Source organism: Muntiacus reevesi, chromosome 4, assembly GCF_963930625.1.
Source record: "Muntiacus reevesi chromosome 4, mMunRee1.1, whole genome shotgun sequence".
In the NCBI taxonomy this organism is placed as follows: domain Eukaryota; kingdom Metazoa; phylum Chordata; class Mammalia; order Artiodactyla; family Cervidae; genus Muntiacus; species Muntiacus reevesi.
In genome coordinates, this window is record NC_089252.1 from 66,935,690 (window position 1) to 66,963,197 (window position 27,508).

The window sequence follows — 27,508 nt, forward strand, 5'->3', positions numbered from 1 at the left end:
GAAAAATCCGCAACCTACCAAAAAAGACATTCTACATCCAAATACAGAGCAGCAGCCACAATGAGACAGGAGGAAGGGACACCATCATAATAAAATTAAATCATATACCCGCCAGGTGGGCAACCCACAAAAGAGAAAATAATTATAACCCGAGGTTCTCCCACAGGGGTGGAAGTTCTGAGCCCCATGTCTGGGTCACCAGCCTGGGGATCTGAACATAGGAGGAGCCCCAGAGGCTCTGGCTTTGAAGGCCAGCAGATGTTGACCACTGCAATTTCATAGGACTGAAGGAAACAGAAACTCTACTCTTAGAAGGCACACACAAAGTCTAGTGCCTACCCAGGGCACAGGTAAAAAGCACTGGCCTCATAAAAGCCTGGGTCAGACATATCTGCTGGTATTGGAAGATCTCCTGCAGAGGCAGGGGCTGGCTGTGGCTCATGACAGGGACAGACGCCGGTGGAGGCAGTTCTGGGGAGTACTTAGTGGCAGGACCCCTCCTTGAAGCGGCTATTTTTTCACCAAGACCTGGCCCCTCCCAAAAGCTTGTAACCTCCAATGCTGGAGACCAACAGCGTGGGAACATAGTCCAACCTATTAGCAAAGACACAACTTAAAGTCTTCTTGAAGGCTGCCCACTAAACATATCCCCTGACACAGCCCTGCCCACCAAAGGACAAGACCCAGCTCCACCCACCAGTGGGTAGGAACGAGTCCCTCCCACGGGGAAACCTGCACAAGTCTCTTAGTCTCACCCACCACAGGGCAGACGGCAGAAGCAAGAATTACCTCTCTGCAGCCTGCAGGACAGAAACTGCAATCAGAGGAAGTCAGATAAAATGAGACAGCAGCAGAACATTTCCCAGATGAAGAAACAACATCAAACCCCAGAAAAACAACTAAGGGAAAAAGAGACAGGCAATCTATCTGAAAAATAATTCAGAGTAACGGTAGTAAAGATGATCCTAAATCTCAGAAAAAGAATGGAAACAGGACATCCCTGGTGGCGCAGTGGATAGGAATCCACCTGTCAATACAAGGGACACAAGGGACACAAGTTCAATCCCTGGTCTGGAAGCTTTCATATGCCAGAGAGCAGCTAAGCCTATGTGCCACAACTACTGAGCTCCCAAGCAACTACCGAGTTCACATGCTGCAACTACTGAAGCCCAGGCACCGAGAGCCTGCGCTCCGCAAGGGAAGCCACTGCAGTGAGAGGCCCCCACGCCACAGTGAGCAGCCCCCACTCAGGGCGCTAGAGAACGCTCTAGAGAGAACACAAGTTCACATGCTGCAACTACTGAAGCCCAGGCACCGAGAGCCTGCGCTCCGCAAGGGAAGCCACTGCAGTGAGAGGCCCCCACGCCAGTGAGCAGCCCCCACTCACAGCGCTAGAGAACGCTCCTGCAGAGCAATGAAGACCCAGCGCAGTCAAAAATAAACTACTTTTCTTTAAAAAGAGAACAAAGGCACAGATCAGGATACAAAAAATACTTAACAAAGACCTAGAAAAACTAAAGAACAAACAGACAAACAACAACTGATATAAAAAATACACTAGAAGGAGCCAACTGCAGCATAAGGGGAGGCACAAGAATGGGAAGACAGCAGAATGGTGGAACACACTGCCTCAGAACAGAATAAAGAAAAAGAAAAAAAGAACACAGTCTAAGAGACCTCTGGGACAACTTTAAATGCACCCACATTCGCACTATAAGGGTCTCAGAAGGAGAAGGAGAGAGAGAAAGGACCTGAGCAATTATTTGAAGAGACAATAACTGAAATTTTCCTAACCTGGGAAAGGAAACAGTCACCTGAGTTAAGAAGTACAGTCAGTCCCAGGCAGGATAAACACAGGGAGGAATATGGCGAGACACACAGTAATCAAACTAACAAAAATTAACGAAAAGAAGAAATATTAAAAGCAACAAGAAAAAAGCAGCAATTAACAAACAAGGAAACTCCCATAAGGTTATCACCAGATTTCTCAGTAGAAACTCTGCAAGCCAGCAGGGAGTGGCAAGTTATATCTAATGCGATGAAAGGGAACAATCTACAACCAAGAATACTCTACCCAGCAAGGTTCTCATTTAGATTCGAAGGAAAAATCAAAGTCTTTACAGACAAGCAAAAACTAAGAGAATTCAGCACCACTAGATCAGCTTTGCAACAAATGCTAAAAGAACATCTCTAGGCAGAAAAGAAAAGGCCACAACTAGAAACAAGAAAATTACAAGTGTAAAATAGCAAGTGGTGAAGTCAAACATACAGTGAAGCTAGGAAATAACCCACACACAACACACAAACATGATACCAAAACTGCAATCGTGGGACTTCCCTGGCAGTCCAGTCGTTACGATGCTGCACTTCCAAAGCAGGGGGCATGGGATCCATCCCTGGTCAGGGAACTAAGATACCACATGCCTCACGGCCCAGTCAAAAAATTAAAATTTATAAAACTAGCAATTGTGAGAAGAAGAGAGTACACACGCAGGATATTGGAAATGCATTTATAATTAAAAGACCAGCAATTTTGAACAATCTTGTTTTCATACAGACTGATCTATCAAAATCTACCAAAAGAGGTAGGGCTCTCCTGGCGGTTCAGTGGAAAAGAACCTGCCTGCCAACGCAGGAGACATGGTTCGATCCCTGATCTGGGAAGACCCCACACGCCCTGTGGCAAGTAAGCCCGTGAGGCACAACTACTGAGCCTGTGCTCGAGAGCCCAGGCACTGCAACTGCTGAGCCCTCACCCCTCAACTACTGCAGCCTATGCACCCTAGAGCTTGTGCTCTGCAACATGAGACCCACCGTAATGAGAAGCCTGCACGCCACAGCTAGAGAGTAGCTCCCACTCACAGCAAGGAGGGAAAAGGCCATGCAGCAACAAAGACCCAGCACAGCCAGAAATAAATATACTTTAAAAAACAGCTTCAAGGTAACCACAAACCAAAAATCTACAATAGATACACTCACACAAAAGAAAAACAAATCCAAACACAATACCAAAGTTAGTCATCAAATCACAAGAGAACAAAAGAGGCAGGAAAGAAAAGAGACCTACAAAAAAATTCACAAGAATTAAGAAAACGGTAATAGAAACAGACGTATCAATAATTACCTTAACTGGAAACGGATTAAAATCAATGAAAAGACAGACTAAATGAATACAAAAACAAATAAGACGTATATATATGCTGCTACAAGAGACCCACTTCGGATTTAGGGACACATACAAACTGAAAGTGAGGGGATGGAAAAGGTATTCCATGCAAATAGAAATCAACAGAAAGCTAGAGAAGCAATACTCATATCAGACAAACAGCCTTTAAAATGAAGACTGCTACAAAGACAAAGAAGGACAGTACATAATGATCAAGGGATCAATCCAAGAAGATACAACAATTGTAAATATATATGCATTCAACAGGAGCACATCAATATAAGGCAAATACTAACAGCCATTAAAGGAGAAGTTGACAGTAACACAGTAATAGTAGGGAACTTTAACATCCCATTTACATCAATGGACAGATCATCCAGACAGAAAATCAATAAGGAAACACAGACCTTAAATGACACATCAGACCAAACGGACTTAATATTTACAGAGCATTCCATCCAAAACCAGCAGAATACCCATTCTTCCAAGTGCACAAGGAATATTCTCCAGAACTGATCACATGCTGAGACACAAAGCAAGCCTCAGTAAATTTAAGAAAACTGAAATCATATCAAGCATCTTTTCTGATCACAATGCTATGAGGTTAGAAATCAACTACAAGAAAAAAGACTGTAAAAAACACAAACATGGAGAGGCTAAATAATATGCTACTCAACACCAATGAATCACTGAAGGAATCAAAAAGGAAATAAAAAAATACCCAGAGTCAAATGAAAACGAAAGCATAAATATCCAAAAACCTAAGGGATGCAGCAAAACCAGTTCTAAGAAGCAAGTTTGTAGCAATATAGTCTTGCTTCAAGAAATACAAAAAAAATCTCAAAAGCTTTTACATACATATATACATAAATAATATGTATTATTATACATTTGAGAAAACATGAATTTTTGTCTAAAAAATTTATGAAATTTTATTTCACTTATTTGACTTAGTATGACTAGAATGCTAGATTTCTAATTAAAAAAGCACACATGCAACAAGCAACAATGGTTTACTGTATAGCACAGAGAACTATAGCCAATATCTCGTAATAACCTATAATGGAAAACAATTTCAAAAAATATATGCATATATGTAGAGCTGAATCACCTGCTGTGCACCAGAAACTCTGTAAGTCAACTCTGTATCAATAAAATATATATATATTAAGTTTAAAAAAATTTTTTAAAGAAATAATAAAAATCTCAAACAACCTAACCTTTATACCTAAAGCAACTAGAGAAAGAAGAACAAACAAAACCCAAACTTAGTGGAAAGAAGGAAATCATAAAGATTAGAGCAGATATAAATGAAATAGAGATCAAGACCAATGAGACAAAATGCTAAATGCTGGTTCTCTGAAAAGATAAGCAAAATTGATCAACGTTTATCCAGACTCACCAAGAAAAAAAGGAAGAGGGCACAAATCAATAAAATCGGAAAGGAGAAGTTAAAACAGACACCACAGAAGTACAAAGGGTTGGGGCTTCCCTGGTGGTCCAGGGTAAAGAATCTACCTTGCAACGCAGGGACATGGGTTCAACGCGTGGTTAAATAACTAAGACCCACAGGCCACAGAGAAACCAAGCCTGCATGTCACAACCACTGCGCCTGCGTGCCACACTAGAGCATTCACGTGCTGCAGTGAGAGATCTCAAGTGACACAACCAAGGCCCGACGCAGAAAACGAGTAAAAATATTTTTTAAAAAAGAAAATATAATACAAAGGATCATAAAAACATGTACAAGCAACTACATGCCATTAAAGGGGACAACCTAGAAGAAATGGACAAATTCTTAGAAAGGTACAATTTCCCAAGATTGAACCAGGAAGAAACTGAAAATATGAACAAACAAATCACAAGTACTGAAAGTGAACCTTGAGATTAAAAAAGGCCCAACAAAGAAAAGTCCAGGGTCAGATAGTTTCATAGGTAAATTCTATTGAGCATTTAAATGGCAACCCACACCAGTATTCTTGCCTGGAAAATCCCATGGATGGAGAAGCCGGGTAGGCTACAGTCCATGGGGTCACAAAGAGTCGGACACAACTGAGCGACCACTCACGCACTCCTCAAACTCAAAAAACTGCAAAGGAAGGAACACTCCCAAACTCATTCTAACAGGCCACCATCATTTGGTAGCCATTCCCTTCTCCAGGGGATCTTCCCAACCCAGGGATTGAATTCAGGTCTCCCGTGCTGCAGGCAGATTCTTTACCACTGAGCCAGCAGGAAAGCCCAAAGCAACCTACAAACTCAATGCAATCCCTATGATATTACCAATGGCATTTTTCACAGAATTAGGACAAAAAGATTTTAAATTTGTATAAAAATACAAAAGACCCCAAACAGCCAAAGCAATCCTGAGAAAGAAAAACAAAGCTGGAAGAATCAGACTCCCTGACTTCAGACTAAACTACAAAGCTACAGTAATCAAAACAGTATGGTCTGACACAAAATCAGAAATATAGATCAATGGACCCAGAAATACACCTGCGACCAACTAATCTATGACAAAGGAGGCAAGAATACACAATGGAGAAAAGACAGTCTCTTCAATAAGTGGTGCTGGGAATACTGGACAGCTTCATGTAAAAGAATCAAATTAGAATACTCCCTAACACCATACACAGAAATAAACTCAAAGTGGATTAAAGACCTAAATATAAGGTCAGACACTGTAAAACTCTAAAAAGAAAATATGGGCAGAACACTCTTTGACAAACTCCAACAAGATCTTTTTCAACACACCTCCTAAAATAAAGAAAATAAAACCAAAAATAAACAAATGGGACCTAATTAAACTTAAAAGATTTTGCACAGCAAAGGAAACCATAAACAAGATGAAAAGATAATTCTCAGAATGGCAGAAAATATTTACAAACCAAGCAACTGGCAAAAGATTAATCTCCAGATACACCAACAGCTCAGAACTTCCCTGGTGGCCCAGTGGCTAAGACTCCACATTACCAATGCAGCGGACCCAGGTTCAATTCCTGGTCAGGGAATTAGATTCCACATGTCATAACTAAAGATCCCACATGCCCCAATGAAGATCAAAGATCCCACTAAGATCCAGTGCAGCCAAAGAAATAAATATATATACACATATACATGTATATATATTTTTATATATACATACACACATATGACACAAACAGCTAATCCAGATCCAAAAAAAAAAACACCTCAACCAAAAACTGGGCAGAATATCTAAACAGACATTCCTCCAAAGGAGATACACAGATGGCCAAACACATGAAAAGATGCTCAACATCGCTAATTATTAGAGAAATTCAAATCAAAACTACAATGAGGCGACCCCTCACACCAGTCAGAAAGGGCATCATCAAAAAAAATCTACAAGCAATAAATGATGGAGGGAATTCCCTGGCGGTCCAGTGGTTAAGAAGCTGCCCGCCAATGCAGGAGACAGATCTGATCTGCGGTCAGGGAACTAAGATCCCATGTGCTGCAGGCCACTGAGCCTGTGCACCCGGAGCCAGCATGCCGCAGCCCCGGAGCCCGTGCACCCGGAGCCCGCACGCCACAGCCCCAGAGCCCGCACGCCACAGCCCCGGAGCCCGCACCCCGGAGCCCGCACGCCACAGCCCCGGAGCCCGTGCACCCCGGAGCCCGCACGCCACAGCCCGGGAGCCCGCACGCCACAGCCCGGGAGCCCGCGCCCCGGAGCCCGCACGCCACAGCCCGGGAGCCCGCGCCCCGGAGCCCGCACGCCACAGCCCCGGAGCCCCGTGCACCCAGAGCCCGCACGCCGCAGCCCCGGAGCCCGCGCCCCGGAGCCCGCACGCCACAGCCCCGGAGCCCGTGCACCCAGAGCCCGCACGCCACAGCCCGGGAGCCCGCACCCCGGAGCCCGCACGCCACAGCCCCGGAGCCCGTGCACCCAGAGCCCGCACGCCACAGCCCGGGAGCCCGCGCCCCGGAGCCCGCACGCCACAGCCCCGGAGCCCGTGCACCCAGAGCCCGTGCACCCGGAGCCCGCACGCCACAGCCCCGGAGCCCGCACGCCACAGCCCGGAGCCCGCGCCCCGGAGCCCGCACGCCACAGCCCCGGAGCTCGCGCCCCGGAGCCCGTGCACCCAGAGCCCGCACGCCACAGCCCCGGAGCCCGCACGCCACAGCCCCAGAGCCCGCACGCCACAGCCCCAGAGCCCGCACGCCACAGCCCCAGAGCCCGCACGCCGGAGCCCGCGCCCCGGAGCCCGCACACCACAGCCACTGAGCCTGTGCACCCAGGGCCCACATGCCACAGCCCCGGAGCACGCAGGCCACAGCCACTGAGCCTGTGCACCCAGAGCCCGCACGCCACAGCCCCGGAGCCCACGACCTGGAGCCCACACACCACAGCCACTGAGCCTGTGCACCCAGAGCCCACATGCCGCAGCCCCGGAGCCCACGCACCATACAGCCCACGCTCCGCCACACGAGGAGCCCGCACAACAGGGAGCCGGCACAAGGCAACTAGAAAGGCACTCCCTGGTCACCACAATCAGAGAAAGCCAGTGTGCAGCAGTGAAGATCCAGAACAGTCAAGATAAATAAATTAATGCTTTTAGAAATTAAAAACTAAATAAATGCAGAGTGGAGTAAAGGAACTCTCTTCCACTGTTGGGAGGAACGCGTACTGATACAGCCATGAGGAAGAACAGTGACATTCCTTAAAACACTGAAAACATTAACTACTCCAGATCCAATCATCTCATTCCTGAGCATAAACCTGGAGAAAACTGTAACTCAAAATGCTCTCCAATGCTCACTACAGCTCTATTTACAATAGCCAGGATATGGAAGCAACCTAATATTCATCAACAGAGAAATGGATAAGGAAGATGTGGTACATACATACAATGGAATATTACTCAGCTATAAAAACAAACGAAATTGTGCCATTTGCAGAGATGTGGATAGACCCAGAGATTCTCAGAGTGAAGTCAGTCAGAAAAATAAATATCACATTAACACATATGTGGAGTCCAGAAAAATGGTACAGATGAATCTGTCTGTAAAACAGAAATCGAGACAGACAGAGAAGACACACATGGACACCAAGGGGGAAAGCAAGGGGCGGTGAGCTGGGAAACTGGGACCGACACACGTAACTACTATGTATTAAACACGTAACTAATGAGAAAGCTACCGGACAGCACAGGGAACCCTACTCAATGCTGGGTGGGGACCCAAGTGAGAAGGAAGCCAAAAATATACATGGACGGCTGTGTACGAACAGCTGATTCACTCTGCTGCACAGCAGAGATTACCACCTGCCCTGCCTCCTGAGAAACCTGTGTGCAGGTCAGGAAGCGACAGTTAGAACTGGACATGGAACAGCAGACTGGTTCCAGGTTGGGAAAGGAGTACACCAAGGCTGTGTATTGTCACCCTGCTCGTTTAACTTCTATGCAGAGTACATCATGAGAAACGCTGGGCTGGATGAAGCTCAAGCAGGAATCAACATTGCCGGGAGAAATATCAACAACCTCAAATATGCAGACGACACCACCCTTATGGCAGAAAGCAAAGAACTAAAGAGCCTCTTGATGAAAGAGGAAGAGAAGAGTGAAAAAGTTGGCTTAAAACTCAACATTCAGAAAACTAAGATCATGGCATCTGATCCCATCACTTCATGGCAAATAGATGGGGAAACAGTGGCAGACTTTATTTTTGGGGGGGCTCCAAAATCACTGCAGATGGTGACTGCAACCATGAAATTAAAAGACGCTTGCTCCTTGGAAGAAAAGCTATGATATACCTAGACAGCATATTGAAAAGCAGAGACATTACTTTGCTAACAAAGGTCCGTCTAGTCAAGGCTATGGTTTTTCCAGTAGTCATGGATCAATGTGAGAGTTGAACCATAAAGAAAGCTGAGCGCCAAAGAATTGAAGCTTTTGAACTGTGGTGTTGGAGAAGACTCTTGAGAGTTCCTTGGACTGCAAGGATATCCAGCCAGTCCATCCTGAAAGAAATCAGTCCTGAATATTCATTGGAAGGACTGATGCTGAAGCTGAAACTCCAATACTTTGGCCACCTGATGTGAAGAACTGACTCACTGGAAAAGACCCTGATGTTGGAAAAGACTCAAGGTGGGGAAGGGGATGACAGAGGATGAGATGGTTGGATGGCATCACTGACCCAATGGACATGAGTTTGAGTAAGCTCCAGGAGTTGGTGATGGACAGGGAAGTCTGGTGTGTTGCAGTCCACGGGGTTGCAAAGAGCTGGACATGACTGAGCGACTGAACTGAAACTGAAAAATTAACATATTAGAAAGCAATTATACCCACTAAAAATTTTAAAACAGAAACAAGTAAATAAAATAGATAACCAACAGGGACCTAGTGTATAGCACAGGGACCTCTGTTCAATATTCTATAATAACCTAAATGGCAAAAGAATTTGAAAAACAATATACACATGTATATGCATAACTGATTCATTCTGCTGTACACCTGAAACTAACACAACCTTGTTAATCAACTACACCCAACTATACCTAACTACACCCAAATAAACCTAACTACACCCAAATATACCCAACTACACCCAAATATAAAGTAAAAATTTTAAAAAACCCCTAACATACTTTGGCCATCTCATGTGAAGAACTGACTCATTGAAAAAGACCCTGATGCTGGGCCAGACTGAAGGCAGGAGAAGAAGGGGACAACAGGGGATGAGATGGTTGGATGGCATCACCAACTCAATGGACATGAGTCTGAGTAAACTCCAGGAGTTGGTGATGGACAGGGAGGCCTGGCGTGCTGCAGTCCATGGGGTCACAGAGTTGGACACAACTGAGCAACTGAACATTTCTTTAGATCAAACTTTATCATAATAAAGTTATTTTCATGTCCTCATCCAGGCACTGGGCAGCTTTCCCTGTAAGGGACTAGATAGCAATACTTTAGGTTTTGCAGGTCACATAAGGTCTCTGTCACATATTTATCTTTGGGTTCCACCTTCCCAACTCTTCAAAAATGTGAAAAACAAACACCGTTCTTAGCTTGCTAGCCACAGAACAAGAGTCTATAGGCCAAATCCTGTCCTAGTGGATGGACGAAAGGAGGAATTTGTTAATCCAATTACAGTGAAATTCTCCACAGCAAATAAGCCTGTATTTCAAAGTATTCATCTGAACCTATTCAAGTAAATCACTCTCTGTGAGCCAAGTACAGGATCCAAGCACTTAAAAGAACTTCAGTTTTACCATAAACCACCACCAGTCATCAATTCTCACTTCAAAGTTCAAATGTGAACACCAAATTAATTAGAAAAAAACTCCACATAAAATAACCAAAACAGCATCAACATAAATGTGTGCTCATGATGCTGTTTTGTCTCCACAGATTTCTAGTTTAACAACAGGATGTAATGCTCATAATCTTTATAGTAATTTGATGAACGAATAAAAAACATAAAGTTCTAGAAGATGGGACTTCTAGTAACTATAACCTTGTCACCATTAGTTGTCTGAACCAGGACAAATCAGGTGTTTCCATTTAATCCCTTGTCTTCTAAATGGAGGTGGGGTGGGGTGTAAAACCAGACAATCGCCACTCTTTAAAGTGATGGATTTAAAGTTCTAGGACTACTACAACCCATACCTTCTTGATCAGTGATATGATACACTAGGGTTTTTCTTAGACATTGGTGTTTTAAAAAGAAAACAAAAACATGAATTGTGAAAATGAGTAGTTAAAAACACTAAGTACATACTGTACTAGGTTAGTAACAACTGTCCTGACCACTTCCTATGTATGCCAATGTTTGAAGCGTTTTACAAACAGTATCTCAATCAATCCTTACAATAATCCTCAAAGGTAAACAGTATAATCTGAAAGATTAAGCCACTTGCTGAAGAAGGGTCAGGATTTAAATCCAGCAATGCTCCTCCACTCTATTATCTCTGTCTTTGTTAGGGAGCAGGTTCTAGTATCCTCCGCCCAGCTCAAGACAGACAGGGATGACAAAAGGGAAATCTACGCGTACTCTGCCTCCCTCTCCTCCCAGCTTTCTTTCCTGCTGTCATGGAAGGCTGAGGTAGCGCACACTCCCTGCTGGACACAGGTTTGTGTCTCTGACGCCTGCTTTCTGGGCAGAGCTTTGATTCACACTTCCACATACCTCTGTTGGAAACTCTATGGTCCACAGCATCATGATACCAATCATAACATACAGAATTCGAGCCTGCCATATTCCTTCTTTATCCAAGTAAGATACCAACACTGTAAAATGAACACCTCTGATTTGGCTTTGCATGATGTAAAATCAATTACTGGGCTTCCCTGGTGGTCGAGTGGTTAAAAATCCGTCTGCCAATGCAGGGAACACGGGTTCAATCCCTGGTCTGGGAGGACTCCACACGCTGCGGGGCAGCTGAGCCCATGGGCCACAACTGCTGAGCCTAGAGCTGGCGCAGCACAAGAGCAGACACCACGAGAAGAAGCCCGTGCACCCCGACCAGAGAAAGCCCACGCGCAGCAACAGCAGAGCCAAAAATAAATGCTTATTAAAATAAATTAGAAAATAAACCATCCTGTTTCATCTGAAAGCCCTGGTGCCAAGAGCCACGAGCAGTCACCACTGGAGCTACTTTTGGGCGTGGGCCTTCCGCATGGCTTCCAGTAAGTTACCTGGATGACCCAAGAAGGGTGGGGGAGTTGGGGGGGCTGGTCTGCTCTTCGTATTGCAAAGAGCACCTCTCCCTTGCCAGCCGGCAAAAGCAGGGAGAAACTACTAACCAGCTACAGGATCTGCAGCCACTGATTCAAGACTACCTCCCTCCAGCATGTCAAGGAGTGCGTGTGGTGAAAGCCAACCCTGAATCCTAGCTCAGCTGTGTGCCCTGGGGCTCAAAGCCCTCTTCTGCAAGTCAACATGCTACAGAGCAGAGCATCTAGCAGAAGACTCGAGTAACAGGCATAACACACACTCCAGCAGCTGGCCTCAGCCCTACCTCTTAACAAGTGGTGAGACCACTTGTTATTTTTATTTTTCTTACTCAAAAATATTTTTTCTCTCTGGCAAGAAACATGTATTACTTTTACCATTTAAAAGAGTGCATACTAATCTTAAGCAGAAGGTGTGCTACACATCATTTTAGTTCTTTGAATCCCAGGAAATATGAAAGACTTCACTGAAAAGTCAGGAGCTGCAAGCTGCCCACAAGCCCACAGCTTCCCATGCTGGGCGGGCTGACCCTGACACCGGGGCCTCTGCTTAAGGGCTTCCCGACACATGAGCTGCTCGGGACCCTCTCACCAGGGTTTCAGCTGCGGCCGCACGTCCCCCAAATCCTGCAATGTTCCCCTCCCCACCCTACTGGCAAAATGTTACTCAGACACCACCTTTTCCATAAAATCTCATGTAATCTCTTTAGCAACTACTTCAGACTGACACATCTGGCCTCTCACCCAGAGCTGTGCGTCTCTCCCCACTGGAGGGTGTAAGCTCCTGGAGGGCGGGGACCACATCCGTAGCGAGCCTTGTCTTCTCCAGATGACCCAGGGGAGCATTTTATGCACAGCACGCTCTAATACATGCTTGATGAACTAATGAATAAAGAGCTTACCTGTGAGGTTTCTCCAACGGCCACTGCCCTTACTTTACAAACAAAATAAGGACCCCAAAAGGTTAGTCCATGGTCACTTTTTTTCCTTTTTGGCCTCACCACAAAGCATGTTGGATACAGCTCCCCAACTAGGGACTGAACCCATGCCCCCTGCACTGGGAGCAGTCTTAACCTCTGGACGACCAGGAGGTTCCTCGGTCACTCACTTTATAGTAACACAGTGCCATGATGAACTTGGGTCTTTCCTTTTTCCTAACCCAAGGCTCCTGTTCTGCATTTTCAGAGGGCTTTTGCTGATCTTCCTTCATGTGGACGTCACACCAACTGAATTACCACTCTTATCACCTGACATCTGTACTTCTTCCAGCTATTCTCTGTTTTTGACAATAGCTCTAGAAGGAAATATATGAGCTTCTCTTGACAATTTTTAAACCTGTGTTCAGACTATACCTCTAGCTGGTATAACAATGAACCTTCAAGTAAAAGATGGTCAACATTCATCCAACATTTATTTACTGAGCACCTATTAGGGGCCAAACACCATATTCGGTTAACCAGAAACCTCTATTAACTGGCACCTGGCACTGATAAACTGATGCCCCTAACATTCTAAAAGCGGGGGCTACAAACTTCTGCCCATAGGCCACATCTGGTCTGCTGCCTCTTTCTGCAGATAAAATTTACTAAACACTGCCACCCTCATTCACTCATGTATTATCTATAGCTGTCTGGGGCCTACAAGGGCAGAGCTGAACAGTTACAATAGAGACCATATGGCTCACAGAGCCTAAATTATTTCCTATGTGGCCTTGATAGGTTGCTGACCATCATAAAATACCAATGTGCCAATGGACTCTCAAAACACTTTATATCTGGTATATTTTATAGCAATAGTAACATGTAATAGGCAATATTTTTGTTAAACCTTTGAAAATTACCAGTCCAACAGCGTAGCTGCGATAGCACTATTCCTTATATCCCATTCCTATAACCGATCATGCCAGAAAACAGTGCCACCTGATAAAAATCTGTTTCTCACAAGTCACAACTTTGGGGACCTTTAATCCCAGTTTCTCTCAAACAGTTTCTGACTGAACAATTTCATTCTTTTCAGAGTCAGCCCTTATATAGAAAACCACTCACTTCCTTGACAAGTTACTTCCCTGAAAAGATCTCTAGTTCAATGTGTATCTTGAGGTCTCCTACTTAAAATAATTCAAACATAAAACAAATGAATTTTATTCATGATGATGCTCAGTATTTTGTGAGACTTTTTTTTGGCTGCACACTATCCTGAGCTACTAATGCCTTCAGGGGTAAAAACTGCAAACTCCAGACTTCTTCCCTGAGCAGAATCAAACCGTCCACATATACAAAGAAAACCCAATTACAGCATGTTTTCAAAACATTTCTTCAAAAACATATAACTCACAAGCTTTACAATTAGAAATAATTATAGAATGTCAGAGGAGCTAAGACTTCAGAAATCACTAAGTCCAAGTCTCTTAATTTACAGACAAGAAAGATGAGGCTTACATGATTTACCAATGGGCCAACCAACTAGCTTTCATTAATTCATGATGGCCTCAAAACAGGAAGTAATACTAATGTCTCATCTATCAGCCAGGCACTGTGCTGGCGTCCAAGACTACGTATGTATCTTCAGACAATAAATTCAATTAATCTATATCAATGAGACTTTTTGCAATGAGGCAGATTACATCAGGAGAACTAAAGAAAATTCCTTAGTAACTGCTAGACATCGTTTACTTTTCCTACAAAGACAGCTCTCTTCCTGAAGAGAGACTGCCCGGTATATAGATTAAGGATACTGGCTCTGAAGCCAGACTGCACAATTCAGGATAGTGACATTGCCCCTTCTGGCTATGTCACCTCAGGATAATTTATATAACAGCTGTGTTTCTTTCCTGATCTTTATGGAGATAATCTCAGTGTGTAAACAATCCTAAAGTGCCTGGTACATGTAAGTGCCTACAAATTTGTTGCTGTTGTTATTTTCCTTAGGTAGTCTTATCAAAACATGGTCAAGTGACCCAAGGTATGGACAAAGTGCCCTCAGCAGCAGCTATTAAAATTCATATAACTCCAATCACTGTAGTAAAGTTTGATTAAATAGTAAGTGTAAAGAGAAAAAAGTTCTTAAAAGGACCACTTGTAAGTTAAATGCTACTAAAACCACACGCACAAGAGATTCTGCCTTTTAATATCAAGAACAAACAAGTTCATTCTCAAAATCTTTCCAGCAAGAATGACTGAATGCTAATGCCAGAGTGCTTCTGGGTTTCGCCAGGGGTCAGACGTAGCAAACGACTGCTTCAGCACAAATGCCATGGCAGCAGAAGTGTCCCTCATTAAGCTACATCCTAGAATCCAGCAAATATTTGGATTTTACTTTAAAATAATTATTAGTATTTTCACTCAAAGATAGCCTTTTTAAAAAGTTATGCAGTAGGAAGAGTAGGTGGCACTTTCTCCCTTGAAGGAATTTCTATCAAAAGTCCAAAGGCCTCACCAAAATCAGAGGGCAAAGTCTTTACAGCTGTGTGGCCTTGGAAAACTCACTGAACAGGTCTCTGAAATTCAGTATCTTACCTACAAATTGGCATTAACATCTACATCCCAAATTTGGGGAAGTTGGGAGGAAGGGGGGCAGAGGAGGCAAACTAAGATTTGTACGTAAATGCTTTGAGATACGATCCAGCAATCCTACTCCTGGGCATATATCAGAAAAAACATAATTCAAAACGATACATGCACTCCAGTGTTCACTGCAGCACTATTTACATACAATAGCCAGGACATGGAAGCAACCTAAATGTCTACCAACAAAGCAATGGTTAAAGAAGATGTGGTACATACATACAATGAAATACCAGTCAAGTGAAGTCACTCAGTTGTGTCCGACTCTTTGTGACCCCATGGACTACAGTCTGCCAGGCTCCTCTGTCCATGGGATTTCCCAAGCAAGAATACTGGAGTCGGTTGCCATTTCCTTCTCCAGATCTTCCCAACCCAGGGATCAAACCCAGGTCTCCCACACTGCAGGCAGACTCTTTACCGTCTGAGCCACCAGGGAAGCCCCTGATGAAGTACTACTCTGCCATTAAAAGGAGTGAAACATCATCATCTGCAGAGACAAAGATAAACCTAGAGACTCAAACAAAGTGAAGTCAGAAAGAGAAAAAAACATGTAATACTGCTTATATGTGGAATCTAAGAACGATGAAGATGAATTTATCTGCAAAGCAGAAACAGAGACACAGATGTAGAGAACAAACCAATGGATACCAAGGGGGGGAAGGGAGGCTGCAATGAGCTCGCAGAGTGGGACTGATATACACATGCTACTGTATACAAATTATGTAACGAATGAGAACCTATGTGCAGCCCAGGGCGCTCTACTCAGGGGCCTGTGGTGACCTAAAAGGGGAGGGGATCTAAACGAGAGGGGGGTGCATGTACAGCTGGTTCACTTTGCTGCACAACAGAAACTAACAACAACGTAAAGCAACTGTACTCCAATAAAAGGTTTTAAAATAAGAAAGAAAAGAAAATGTGTTGAGGATGGCTCACACACAGGCATCCATTGCCAGTTTTGAGTCCTTCCACCCCAGGCAGTGGGAGGGGAGGCTGCAGAGCAAGGTAAAGCTCAACTGCAATTTGTGTTCACCATATATAATGTGTGATCACCGTTCCTATTTTACATAAATAAAGAGCCTCGTGATGAAAGTGAAAGACAAGAGTGAAAAAGCTGGCTTAAAGCTCAACATTCAGAAAACTAAGATCATGGCATCTGGTCCCATCACCTCATGGGAAATAGATGGGGAGACAGTGGAAACAGTGTCAGACTTTATTTTTGGGGGCTCCAGAATCACTGCAGATGGTGACTGCAGCCATGAAATTAAAAGACGCTTACTCCTTGGAAGGAAAGTTATGACCAACCTAGATAGCATATTAAAAACCAGAGACATTACTCTGCCAACAAAGGTCCGTCTAGTCAAGGCTATGGTTTTTCCAGCGGTCATGCATGGATGTGAGAGTTGGACTATAAAGAAAGCTGAGCGCGGACTTCCCTGTTGGTCCAGTGGTTGAGAGTCCGACTGCCAATGCAGGGGTCATAGGTTCGATCCCTGGTCTGGGAAGATTCCACACGCCACAGGGCAACTGAGCCTGTGCTCTAGAGCCTGGGAGACGCAACTACTGAGACCGCGTGCCCTAGAGTCCGTGCTCCACAGCAAGAGAAGCCATTACAATGAAAGCATGCACCACAGCTAGAGAGTAGCCACACGCAACGAAGTCCCAATGCAGCCAAAATAAATAAGTAAATAAAAATAAATAAAACATAAAAAAAAAAGCTGAGCACCAAAGAATTACTGCTTTTGAACTGTGGTGTTGGAGAAGACTCTTAAGAGTCCCGTGGACTGCAAGGACTAAAGGGGATCAGTCCTGGGTGTTCATTAGAAGGGCTGATGTTGAAGCTGAAACTCCAATACTTTGGCCACCTGATGCGAAGAGCTGACTCATCTGAAAAGACCTTGATGCTGGGAAACATTGAGGGCAGGAGGAGAAGGGGACGACAGAGGATGAGATGGTTGGATGGCATCACCGACTCAATGCACATGTGTTTGGTTGGACTCCGGGAGTTGGTGATGGACAGGGGAGGCCTGGCGTGCTGCTGTTTATGGGGTCACAAAGATTTGGACACGACTGAGCAACTGAACTGGAAATGTAAAATCTTTTTAGTCTCAGATTTGGTTTTTTAAATATGGGACTCCAGAGATCACCATAATTCATATTATGAAAGACATATTAGAGTCAAACATCCTTTGTCTAGCACATTCAAACTCCAAACAAAGAAAACCACAATCCCTATTTATACATTTTTCTCTCCCACCAGCATAAACTGAAGGCAGCCATAATACATGATGGTAAAATGTCTTTAAGAAATCTTTAAGAGGTATTCTAGAAAATTAAACCTGTTTATGTAATCAGTATAAAAATCTGTTGTCAGCTTTTTCCCAAAGCTGAAAAGGATTTTGATGAAATCCCAGTAGAAATAGTACCCCCAAAAAAATTTTTTTTAATTATAAACTTGCATAAACTTGATATCAGGTGAAGCTGGAAAAGCTCATATAAAAGGAATCTATTTTACAGCAGAGAAGATATAGAACAATCTAGTCTAAGTTTGGAGGGATGGAAGTCTAGGGCCTCTAAGTATAATCAGTCTTTGACCCAAAGACAGAGGTTTAAAAAAGGGTTTAAAAAATATGGCGCAAAAAAAAAAAAAAAAAAAAAACATGGCGCAACCTCAGTGCAAATTAGAAACATCAAGAAATGAACAAAACTGTCACTTTTGTTTCACTAGAAACAGAACCATGTAAGTAACATCTAATGCACTAAGGATTAGTTGGGAAGAACTTCTAAAATGAGAAAAAAAATCAGGATCTTCTCTTTACAGCAGCAGCATTTGAAAAGAAGTCTTGAGAATAATTAAAAATACAACCCACCTCAATGAGGTCAAGCTGTGTTAGGTACATTTTAGTTTAAGCACTTAATAGAAATTTGTTTAAGCTAGTAGATCGAAAACATTTTCTGGATTTTTTCTTTTTTGCTTTTGGATTCTGTCTCTAGCCTATATTACCACTATGTAGGTACTAACTCAATTTTTAAAATAAAAATATTTTCTAATCCATTTAAAAGAGACTCACCAAAGTCATTGTTCTGTTATCAGTTCACAAACATTATCTCACTCAGTTGTCCCCATAACCCTAGGAAGTAGGTATTATTTCTATAATGTCAATTTTAAGAAAGAAACTGAGGGTCATAGAAGTCAAAGAACCTACATAAGATCATAGGACTAGTTTGTGATATGGTCATGAGGGTACCCAGGTGAATCTGCAGGAGGTAGTTTCAATCACATTAAAAACAAAGGTAACACAAATTTTTCAAATAGCTCCATTAACCTTAAATAACGTCAAGAATCACGCTGCAGACTGGCAGCAGTTCATGAAAAATAATTTGTTTTTATTTAAACATTCCCATTAAAAAATAATAAAATAAACATTCCCATTAAAAGCAGACCCTCACAAATAGATTTGACTTCTGTTTCCTTCCCTGTTTTTAAATGCACATAAAAAGTCTTGAGGCATCAACACCAAAGTTTTAAAATTTAACCGTCATCTTATGAGCCAAACTTCAAATTTTCACATCGAAAGAGTATGAAAGAAATCTCTCCTCTAAATGACTTTGGAGCTAAGCCTGCAAAAAGGTGAACCTGTGAATTGTTCTCCACGTCCACCCGCAGACTCAGTAAAGAAACAAATACCTAACTCCAGGAGAGCAGAGGGGATATAGAACAATCTGGACCCTCGACACATTAGACCATTTCTCCTTATTACACCCATCGGGCCAAAGGGGCTGAAAGAGAAAGCTGTTTACTGCCCTATAGGTGTTAGTGAAAAAGGCAGCTGCAACACGAGCCCATTGTACCTATAAAAGCTGAATCAAATAAGAACATTCATCACAACTACCAGGTCCCCTTTCTAGCGTCTCTGTCAATTACACAAAGAGCCTGCTATTAAATATTGATGGCATGCTATTTGCAACAGAACTCTGGCGGAGAGCCTCCTGCTACCAATTTTTGTTATGAAAGAAAAACCGTCCTTATTTTCGAGGTAAATCCTAAGCCACGAGACCTCTCAGATGGGCTATCGCATTGTCCTTCCCAGGGGTGACTGTCAGGGCCACCCCCACAAACACCCAGGAGAGGAGAAGGGTTCTGGGGAGGGCGGGTCCCCGCAGGTCCCGCGGCAGGGGTCCCAGTTTCTCTTCTCCCCCAGCTGTCAGCGACAGGTCGGGCGGCGGGGCGGGGCCCGGCCAGGCTGTCCGCACAAAGCCAGCCGGAGCGCGGCGAGCGGCCCCGGACCCAGGCCCGGGAGGACGCCGCGCAGGGCGGAGCAGGTGGGGGTACTTACCCAGCAGCAGCACATTCTTCCCCGCGGGGAGTTTGGAGCGTGAGCGGGTGGAGACCTCACTGAGGATGCAGGACCTGGCGGGGAACAAGGCGGACGCTCAGGCCGGGGCCCCGCGCCGGAGGGGCTGCCCCAGCCTCCACGCCCGGACGGGGGTGGCCGAGAACGCGGCGGCCTGGGCCGGCGCCGAGCCCCGGCGGACACGCGACCCTGGACCATCCCCGGGCCGGGGTTGCCAGCGGGAACCAGGGAGGGGTGCGGTCCTTACCAAAGGTTCTGTCCGTCCTCGTCGTCGCCTGCCGCGGCGCCGCCGTTGCCCGACGCTAGCTCGTTGGCCAAGGGGCCGCCTGTGTAAGTCGAGGTTAATCCTGGCGGACAGGAACCGAAGGAGCCGACTCGCCCCACGGCCGCCATCTTGGTCGGGAATCACACCGCTCCCGGCAAAGCTGAATGAGCGCGGCAGCGGCGGCGGCGGGAACCCGGATATGGGGCGTTCGGCGCACGGGAGCGGGGCGGGGCCTGCGGGGGTGGGACCCAGGCTCTGCAGGGACTGACGGAGTAAGCGAGAGCGAACTGCGCGTGCGCTGCAGGCTGGCCGGCGCGGCGAGGATGCGCGTGCGCAGATTACCCGGCTGCCCGCCCTGCCGCAGCGCCAGTCCTAATCTCTGCGGGTTGATTGCCGCTACCCCCACCCCTCCCGCAGTCCTGGGCTGCAGCCGGTCGCCTTGGGGTGTGTCAGGTGGACAGTGCTCGCTCGCACGCGCTCGCTCCCTCTCTCCCTCCTTCGGTCAGGTCCACAAACCTCGTAGTGGGTGTGAAATTCCTGCACTGTCACTGCTACCCCGCCTGCTGCAATTAGAATTGGTTGTTGTTTACCTAGGACAAAGCTGTCATCCTGCAATCTCTTTTCACCATTGTTGTGATTCTGTTTGCCTCATTCCTGTGTCTTCTTTCGTATTTTAGTGGAGAACTTGCTCCGTTGGTTTTATGAGAGAAAAAAAGTAGGGTATGGCTACGTTTTGGGACACCTGCATTCAATCAAGGTCCAGGTGAAAGCTTAATGAAGGAATAATTGATAAAGGTGTGAATGATCTTAAGAGATGGGGTTAGCAAGAGCAGGAAGATTTAGGGCTGAAGGGAGAAAGGAAGGCATGTTCACTAGAAGCCAGAGAACTGTAGCTGTAAGAAAAGTGTTGATGAGCAAAATCTGTGACTTTGAGTGAATGAACACAGCCCTGACCTCTCTTCTGCCCTGAGGTATCCCACCAGTGTCTCACGTTTGCCAAAGCCACCGGAAGCCAAAAGGCAAGAGAACTCGAGCAAAGGAATCCATGCAGGTTTACCTATCTGAGCACAAAAAGGGTTAGGAGGAGCAAACAGAAGATAGCCAGCTCTCCTTGTCTGTCTGAAAATGCAGGTAGTCTACACTCAGTGATAGTTTGGCTGGGTATAGAATTCTTAGGATGCAAATTATCTTCCCTTATGTTTTTTTTAAGGCCTTTACCCCTTGTCTGCTAGATTTTAGTGCTGTCATTGAGAAATCCAAAGTCATTCTGATTCCTGCTCCTTTGTTATGTGGTCTTTTTTCTTTCCTCTACTTGGAGGCCTTTAGACTTCCACAGATTTCCACTAACACACATACCCCTTCCAGTTTCTGCACTGTCATACTAATTATCCTGCCAATTATCATAGGCAAATAATTCATACTCTTACACTAAACCAACAGCTCCACTTCTGCACTGGATTCCATCTCCTTTCCACCACTCAACGGCATTGCTCCAACAATTCTCCCCCCGCCCCTTTCTCTAGATAATCATTTATTGATTTCAACTTGATCATTATCTTCTTGGCCCTCCCTACTCCTTCACCAGCTACCACTACATTTTTTTTCTCCCTTTTATAGCAAAACTCTTTAAAATAGTTGTCTGTACATGCTATCTTCAATTCCCCTTCCCCTTTGGCCTTAGAGCTTACTTCAATAAGATTTTTACCCCATGACTCCACAGAAACTGCTCTTATCCTTGTAGTCAATGATCTCCTTATTGCTAAATCCAATGGTAACTTCTACTTCCTTGTCTTTCTTAGCTTTTCAGCAACATATACTATAGTTGATCTTCCTTTCTAGATCTTCTTTACATGACTTCCTGGTCACCATGTTCTCTTGCAGTTTTTTTCTGTGTCACTAGCTGTTCCTTCTCAGTCTCCTCCACCATTTCCTCATTTTCTGGACCATTTAATGGCTCAGGGCTCAGTCTTTGTTCCTCTTCTCTACCTATACCCAATTCTTTGGTGATCTCATACAGTCTCATTAAATTCTGTCTGTATGATAAATCTCCCAGATTTTTCTCTCCAGCCTAGAGCTCCATCTAGAACTCCAGATTAATGCATCCAACTGTTTCTTCCACATCTTCACTTAGATATCTAACAGCAGTCGCAAATTCAGCATGCTTTAAACTGAGTATCTGACCTCTCCCCCCAAAGTCTATTTCACCCATCACCTAACCTAGTGATCCCCAACCTTTTTGGCACCAGGGACCAGTTTCATAGAACATAATTTTTCCATGGATGGGGGTGGGGTGGATTTGAGTGATGAGGAGCAGTTGTATATACAGATGTATATACACTTGCTTGCCTGCCACTTCACCTCCTGCTGTGTGGCCTGGTTCCTAACAGGCTACAGACCAGGACTGGGGGTTGGGGACCCCTGACCTAACCCACTAGGTAGCAGTTCCTTATTGCCTAAGTTATTCTTGACTCCTGCATTCCCTTCACACCGCACAATTGAATACATCAGGAATCCAAAAATCTTCACCTTTAAAATATACCCACAATCCAACTTCTTATCACTCACCCTCTGATATGACTGTGAGCTACCATCTCTTGCCTGAATTGCTATAAAAGGCTCTTCAATACAGCAGCTGGAGGGATCCTTTAAAAATATGAGCTAGGAGTACCCTGGTTGTCCAGTGGTTAGGACTCAGGGCATTCACTGCTGTGGCCTGGGTTCAATCCCTGGTCAGAGAACTAAGACCTCACAAGCTGGCCAAAAAAAAAAAAATCATATCATTTTACTCTTTTACTCAAAATCCTATAGTGGTTTCTCATTTCAATCAAAGTAAACTCCAAAGTCCTTACAATGACCCACAAAGTCTACAGAATCTGGCCTCCATTGCCTCTCTGGACTTTTCTGCTCTAATTGGTCCCTCAGTTTCCCCACTCAGCCACACTGCTGCCACAGCTATTCTTTAAACATATTGTATATCCCTTTGATTTAGCTGTTCCCTTCTGCCATGAAGGAGATACTGAAAGTGAAAATGTCATTTTCACAGTTGCTCAGTCATTCCCAACTCTTTGCGACCCCATGTACAGTAGCGCACCAGGTTCCTCTGTCCATGGGATTTTCCAGGCAAGAATACTGAAATGGGTTGCCATTTCCTCATCCATGGTATCTTTCTCAACACAGGGCTCAAACTCTGGTCTCCCACACTGCAGGCAGATTCTTTACCTCTGAACCACCAGGGAAGTCCATGAAGGAGATAAGGAGCTGCCAAACCAATATCTTCCTCCAAATAGCCACCTGGCTACGTCCCTCTCCACCCCCAATGTCTTTGCTCAGTTCTCAGCTTCTAGATGGTCTACCCTGACTACCCCATTCAGTGCTGAAATTTAAATCTTCGCCTCTGCAATTCCAGGTTCTTCTTACCTTGCCTGTGTTTGTGTTTTCCATAACACTACCTTCTGACATAGTATAAGATGTACAGATTATTACTTCCTAAGCTAGTACTGTCATCCTCAATATCTTCAGGGGATTAGTTCCAGGACCCCCCAACAGACACCAAAATCCATGGATCCTCAAGTATATGAAATGGGGTAGTATTTGCACTAAACCTTCACACAACATATACTTTAATCATCTCTTTGTTGTTGTTTAGTCACTAAGTTGGTCTGACCCTTTTGCAAACCCATGGACTGTAGCCCACCAGACTCCTCTGTCCATAAGATTCCCGAGGCAAGAATCCTGGAATGGGTTGCCATTTCATTATCCAAGAGATCTTCCTGACCCAGGGATCAAATCTGTCTCCTGCATTGGCAGGCAGATTCTTTACTGCTGAGCCACCAAGGAAGCCCTTAATCATCTCTCAATTTCTTATAATACCTAATATATTGTAAATACTATGTAACTAGTTGTAAATACAATGTAAAAGCTATGTAAATAGTTGCCTGACCAAGGCAAATTCAGGTTTTGCTTTTTGGAAATTTTTCTGGAGATTTTTCCTAAATCTTTTTTTTCTTGGCCACACCAGGTGGCATATGGGATCCTAGTACCCAGACTAGGCATCAAACAGGCAAAGAAGAAAAGGAAAGATATACCCATCGGAATGCAGAATTCAAAGGACAGCAAGGAGAGAGAAGAAAGCGTTCCTCAGCAACCAATGCAAAGGGAAGAAATAGAATGGGAAAGACTAGAGATCTCTTCAAGAAAATTAAAGATACCAAAGGAACATTTCATACAAAGATGGGCACAATAAAGGACAGAAACAGTATGGACTTAAGAGAAACAGAAGATGTTAAGAAGAGGTGGCAAGAATACACAGAAAAACCATACAAAAAAGATCTTCACGACCCAGATAGCCACGATGGTGTGATCACTCACCTTGAGCCAGACATCCTGGACTGCGAAGTCAAGTGGGCCTTAGGAAGCATCACTACGAACAAAGCTAGTATGGGTGATGGAACTCCAGCTGAGCTATTTCAAACCCTAAAAAATGATGCTGTGAAAGTGCTACACTCAATATGTCAGCAAATTTGGAAAACTCAGCAGTGGCCACAGGACTGGAAAAGGTCAGTTTTCATTCCAATCCCAAAGAAAGGCAATGCCAAAGAATGTTCAAACTACTGCACAATTGCACTCATCTCACACGCTAGCAAAGTAATGCTCAAAATTCTCCACACCAGTCTTCAATAGAGTGTGAACTATGAACTTCCAGATCTTCAAGCTCGATTTAGAAAAGGCAGAGGAACCAGAGATCAAATTGCCAACATCCACTGGTTCATCAAAAAAGCAAGAGAGTTCCAGAAAAACATCTATTTCTGCTTTATTGACAATGTCAAAGCCTTTGACTGTGTGGATCACAACAAACTGTGGAAAAATCTTAAAGAGATGGGAATACCAGGCCACCTGACCTGCTTCCTGAGAAACCTATATGCAGGTCAAGAAGCAACAGTTAGAACCGGACATGGAACAACAGACTGGTTCCAAATAGGGAAAGGAGTATGCCAAGGCTGTATATTGTAAACCTGCTTATTTAACTTATATGCAGAGTACATCATGCAAAATGCTGGGCTGGATGAAGCACAAGCTGGAATCAAGACTGCTGGGAGAAATATCAATAACCTCAGATATGCAGATAACACCACCCTTATGGCAGAAAGCGAAAAACTAAAAAGCCTCTTGATGAAAGTGAAAGAGGAAAGTGAAAAAGCTCATTTAAAACTCAACATTCAAAAAACAAAGATCATGGCATCCAGTCTCATCACTTCATGACAAATAGATGGGCACAGTGGCAACAGTGACAAACTTTATTTTTTTGGGCTCCAAAATCATTGCAGATGGTGACTGCAGCCATGAAATTAAAAGATGCTTGATCCTTGGAAGAAAAGTTGTGACTAACCTAGACAGCATATTAAAAAGCAGAGATATTACTTTGCTGACAAAGATCCATCTAGTTAGAGCTACGGTTTTTCCAGTAGTGATGTATGGATGTGAGAGTTGTACTATAAAGAAAGCTGAGTGCCAAAGAATTGATGCTTTTGAACTGTGGTGTTGGAGAAGACTCTTGAGAGTCCCTTGGACAGCAAGGAGATCAAACCAGCCAATCCTAAAGGAAATCAGTCCTGAATATTCATTGGAAGGACTGATGCTGATACTGAAGCTCCAATACTTTGGCCACTTGATGTGAAGAACTGACTCACTGGGAAAGAACCTGATGCTAGGAAAGACTGAAGGCAGGAGGAGAAGGGGACGGCACAGAATGAGATGGTTGGATGGCATCACCAACTCAATGGACATGAGTTTGAGCGAGCCCCGGGAGTTGGTGATAGGAAAGCCTGGTGTGCTGCAGTCCATGGGGTTGCAAAGAGTTGGACAGGACTGAGCGACTGAACTGAACCATGCCCTTGGCAGTCTCCTGTAGTAGAAGTGTGGCATCCTAACCACTGGACCACTAGGGAATTCCCTTTCCAAATACTTTTAATCCAAGGTTGGTTAAATATGTGGATGTGGAACCCACAGATACAAAGGGTGGACTGTATAGAATTTACTTATTACAACTTAAGCTCTGTGTGGGCTTCACTAATATACCCCAGAGCACTTTGTGCCTAGAACGTAGCACAAGATTTGTTGAAGGTATGAATAAAGGAACAGATTTACTCTTTGTCACCAGGTTTCTCAAATTCCAGGATAATGATGGTGATGATGATGATGGTGTTTATGCATTTCAAGAGGAAAAAGGAATACAAAAAAATTCTTCAATACTTGAAAGCAGGAGCTCTCTTTTACAATATGCTAGCCGGTTTTTGATGTGTGTGTGTGTGTGTGTGTGCACATGAGCATTCAGTTGTCTGACTTTTTGTGACCTCATGGACTGTAGTCCACCAGGCTCCTCTGTCCATGGGATTTTCCAGGCAAGAATACTGGAGTGGGTTGCCACTTCCTCCTCCAGGGGATCTTCCTGACCCATGGATGGAACCTGCAGCTCTTGAGTCTTCTGCAAGGCAGGCGGGTTCTTTAGCACTGAACCCAAATCCTTCTAAAATGTATTCCACATTCTCTTGCTACTTTAAGATGCTGCCTGAATACTGATTTACCTTTTCTTAAGAGGCTCTGGGCCTCTCTAGGTTTCTCAATAATAGTATCCTGCTGTCGTTTGAGGAAGTCTTAGATCCTGCTGCGATACCCCGGGGTGTACCCCAGATATCCTTTTTAGTTTGCTTTCTAATTCAGCTGAGCCACGGAGCCTGGAAGTGGAAAATGGAACACTAGTTAGAGAGGAGACAGCTCCTCTCTCCGGCTTTCCATCACTGAGGAGCTATGTCTCCTCTCTGTCAACCATCATCTCCTGCTTACTCATCAGCTTCCTCAAGGCCATATAGTTAGGTTTTATTTTTCTCAAGAAAAGTGATCATTTGTCAGGCACAAGAGCTCTGCAGAAAACTGGTTAGGGAGGAGAACCTTCTGGAGGGCTGAGGGATGGAGCGCTGAGGTGGGGGTGGGGCTGGTGCAGGCCGCTTCCTCTTTCTGCAGGGACGGCTCCCTCTGTGTTTGAGAACTGGGACAAAGCAGCCACCCCTAGAGCTGCTTCCTCTTGCACCAGCTCCCACCGGCTGTCTCTGGCAGATGTTCAAATAAGACTTGTTTCACCCACTGCGCCAAATGCTGGCAATCACAGCGGACACAAATGCCAGCCGAAAAGCCAAAAGAAAAAGGAAATAAACAAGGCCATAAGTGACCCCTTTGAGGCTGCTCTATGAACAATTCAAACAATAAAAGAGGTTCAAGAGTCCCTTACATAATATATGATTTTTTTTTTTTTTTTTGGTAATACCCTGATGTTTGAGAAAAAGCAGTAATTCTAGAATTGGCAGAGTCTCTGCTTACAAACTTTCCCAACAGGAGATCCAGGGACCCAATTAGAGGGAAAATATGCCTAATCTTGCTTTTTTTTGCTTTCCTTTGAGTTGTGTTTCTCTCAT

At 44.4% G+C, this 27,508-nt stretch overlaps 1 protein-coding gene across 1 annotated transcript in view; it reads right to left on the reverse strand.

Moving 5' to 3' along the window:
• Window positions 1-20,245, reverse strand: part of DYNC1LI1 (dynein cytoplasmic 1 light intermediate chain 1) — a 52,445-nt gene extending 32,200 nt beyond the window's left edge. The window contains exons 1-2 of the mRNA XM_065932929.1: window positions 20,025-20,245; window positions 19,760-19,833 (exon numbers count right to left, since the gene is read on the reverse strand). Of these exons, the coding sequence (XP_065789001.1) occupies window positions 19,760-19,833; window positions 20,025-20,170 (220 nt within the window). The 5' untranslated portion in view covers window positions 20,171-20,245. The remainder of the gene's footprint in view (window positions 1-19,759; window positions 19,834-20,024) is intronic.
• Between the last annotated feature and the right edge of the window lie 7,263 nt (window positions 20,246-27,508).